Source organism: Ooceraea biroi, chromosome 9 (assembly GCF_003672135.1).
Source record: "Ooceraea biroi isolate clonal line C1 chromosome 9, Obir_v5.4, whole genome shotgun sequence".
Classification (NCBI taxonomy): domain Eukaryota; kingdom Metazoa; phylum Arthropoda; class Insecta; order Hymenoptera; family Formicidae; genus Ooceraea; species Ooceraea biroi.
Window position 1 is genome coordinate 4,609,894 of NC_039514.1, and position 3,669 is coordinate 4,613,562.

Genomic DNA, 3,669 nt, shown 5'->3' on the forward strand with positions numbered 1-3,669 from the left:
GACCACGCGTCAGCTCTCGGCCGTGACCTAATTTCGTGATCAAAATAAAGTCAGCTGTTCTATCGACGAAATCGAGCGATAACTTGTGTATACTTTCTCCTGTCCATTCCCGCTCGAGATTTCCAGAATCTAGAGTGCCCGACTCTCGTGCTCAGCGCTGGGCGATCCGAATCGAGCTGCTCCACCGACCAGCTCCACGCAGCATCAGATACAACTTTTATTACATAATTCGACCCCAAGCTATCCATTGAGCCTACTCTGAACTTGATCCGTTCAGCGGTTATTGAGATCTAATAATCTGAGTGTCTGCGAAAGCGTCGATCGCGTAACAGTACACGGTCGGTCTCGCTGCGCATATACTTGGCGCGAGACACTACCGTGTCTCTTGAAAAATGTTCTCTCTCTCTCTCTCCTTTCTTCCCTCTCTCTGTATGTGTGTGTGCGTGTGTATGTACACGCACGCGCGTATATATATATACTGGATGTCCGCGAAAAGTGTACAATCACTCTCTTACAGGTAGATCTCGTTAAGCTGAACTAAAAAGTCTTATATCATTTTGCAATTAATCCCGTAAAATTTTGAAATATTTATAATAGAAGATTAGTGAATCAGTACGCGCGATGCGGTGGGACGAGTCTTGTAGGTGCGACATTTGACGTGCGATTTCAACACATCCCCTCTACGCTGTAAGCATTTTATTACCTATCAATACCGTCGCAAACGTCTATTGTTAATAATAAGGATTGAGAATGGAACAGCATGCTTACAGCGTAGAGAGGATGTGTTGACATCGCGCTTACAAGACTCGGCCCATCGCATCGCGCTAATTCGCTAATCTTCTTTTATTACTATCTTAAAATTTTACGTGGTTAATTATAAAATGATATAAGACTTTTTAGTTCAGCTTAACGAGATTTATCTGTAGGAGTTTGTACACTTTTCGCGAGACACTTTGTATATAATAGAAACGTACTCAATAGCTGTGCGATGAATGTCCACTGCATGACTTATCTTCTTGTATATCTTGTTTTTATTTCTGCGATTAGTTATTTCGTAATTACTGTTTATCCGCATTGCCTGTTCGAGACGGTAACTGTAAACAAATGTATTATTTTGTAGGTTTTTACTGTAATTGTGTAGATTTCTTATATTTCTTGTGGCATATAAAGAAGATTTCATTTATAATTATAATTCATTTTTGTTTCTATATTATTAGGTGTATAAATAAGTTCGGTGCCTTTTTAGCATGATTTTAATGTTTATTCCGAAAAAAACGAATAACCTGTTAATCTTTGAAATAGTCCCCATTATTTTCCACACACTTCTGCCATCTTTCAGGCAGCTGGCAAATCTCGCTTCGGTAAAAAGATGGTGGTTTTGATTCTATGAAATCATCGATGCTTTTTTTGACCGCCTCAGGAGATTTAAAGTGGAAATCCACTAAGTGATACTGAAGCAACTGGAACAGGTGATAATCCGTAAGGGCAAGGTCTGGAGAATAAGCCGCATGCGGGAGAATTTCCCAGCCCAAAGAAACAATAAGTTCCAGGGTCGCTTTTGCCGTATGTGGCCGCACGTTGTCGTGCAGCAGAATCACCTGCCGGGTTCCATTGCCAATAAATGGTCTTTTACGCTCGATTTCGTTACTTAAATGAGTGAGTTGCTGTTGGTAACGTTCAGAAGTAACAGTTCATCGGGTTTGAGCTACTCATAATAAATAACGCCTTTAAAATCCCACCAAATACACAACAACACTTTTTTAGCGTGAATATTCGGTTTCACAGTACTTGTTGATGGCTCACCCGGATAAATCCATGACCTTCGTCTTTTGGGATTGTCGTACAATACCCATTTTTCATATCCAGTCACAATTTTATAAAAAAAGTCCTTTCGTTTGAATCGTAACAACAGGAACATTGCTGTGTCATAGCGTCTCATTTTGTGTTCCGGAGTGAGTACATGATGAACCCAACGGCCTCCTTTTGAAATTCTTCCAAGTTTCTTTAAGCGTACGGAAACAGCTGGCTGAGTTACACCAAGTTCTTCAGTAAGTTCTTGTTGCGTCTGACAAGGATATTCGTTCAGTAGTTGCTCCAATTTTCCCCTGTGGGTAGGGGATAGAATTTGCCCACAGTACCCCCTGCTTGTCGTAAAAGGCAACTAAAAGGGGTTGGGCGATGGGCTAACAACCCATCTCCGTAAAAAACATTCCTGTTACGAAAGACAAACTCAGCCTCGGAAAAGGACGGTCTTCACGGAAACGACACGGCAGGAATAAGGACACGCTGAAAATTGTAACATGGAACATACGCAGTCTTTATAGAGCGGGTGCCTTCTAACTGAAGAAGGAATGTCAGAAGTATGGATGGGATGTGATCGCACTCCAGGAGGTCAGGTGACCAGGGAGAGGCATGATTGAAGGGAAGGAATACACATTATATTATAGTGGCAGTGAGCGCAGGCACGAGCTGGGCACTGCGTTTCTGATCCGGAAGGCACATCAGAGAGCGGTAGTGGACTTTACACCAATGGACGAAAGGTTGTGTGCCTTAAGAATAAGAGGATGTTTCTACAACGTTACAATTGTGAACGCACACGCACCGACGGAGGACAAGGATACACAGGTGAAGGAGTTCTATGAGAAACTCGAACGAGTCTACGACCAGTGCCCGGCATACGACGCGAGGATAGTGTTGGGCGACTTTAACGCCCAAATAGGAAAAGAAGAGCACAATAAGCCAACGATAGGGATGCATAGTTTGCACACTCTAACGACAACGGGGAAAGGCTGATCGACTATGCCTCATCCAAACAGTTGGTGATAGCGAGCACACAATACCCTCACAAAGACATACACAAGGGAACGTGGAAGTCCCCTAACGGAGAAACTATCAACCAGATTGACCATGTGATGATTGATGTTAGACACCGAAATAGCGTGTTGGATGTACGAAGCTATAGGGGACCAAACATAGATTCGGACCACATTCCAGTAGTAGCAAAGATGAAACAGAAAATAGACATAAAAAGTGAAAGAAGGAGGCAAAGTGTAGTGAGAGGATGGAGGGTAGCGGCGCTGAGAGAGGAGAGGGTGAGGAGTCGGTTCAGCATGAGAGTGGCGGAGAAGACAGAGACAGCAAGTGTGCAGCAAAACATCGAGGAAAAATGGGAAAATATGAAGGAATGCCTGACGGTAGCGGCGGAGGAAACAGTGGGGAGAGAAGAGCAACGGAAGAGAGAAGGATGGTTCGACGAGGAGTGTAGGCAGGCCATTGCGATCAAAAATGATAAGAGACTGAAATGTATACAGAGACAGACCAGGAATAACGTGACAGCGTACAGGGAGGCAAGAGCAGTAGCGAAATATGTGATGAGAAGAAAGAAAAAGGAGGCAATCGAGACAAATGTAAAGGAACTGGAAGAGAACAGAGTGAGGAACGAGTCCAGGAAATTTTACCGGAAAGTAGACCAAATTACTAAGACCTTCGATCCAAAGGCAATAGGCATAAGGCATGAAAACGGCAAATTAATTGCGCATGAGCTAGAGGTCATGAATAGATGGAGACGGTACTTCGAGAGGCTCCTGAATGACGAGGCGGAGGGGAGATCTGAGGATGAGGACTGCGAGAACCGGGAGGACATGGATAACCATGACGAGCAAGAGGTGG

General features: G+C 43.7%; 1 protein-coding gene across 1 annotated transcript; it reads left to right on the forward strand.

Moving 5' to 3' along the window:
• The first annotated feature begins 2,412 nt into the window (after nt 1–2,412).
• Nucleotides 2,413–2,793, forward strand: LOC113562637 (craniofacial development protein 2-like). Its single transcript, XM_026972616.1, has one exon. The coding sequence runs from the start codon at nt 2,413–2,415 to the stop codon at nt 2,791–2,793; it is 381 nt and encodes a 126-aa protein (XP_026828417.1).
• The last annotated feature ends 876 nt before the right edge of the window (nt 2,794–3,669 follow it).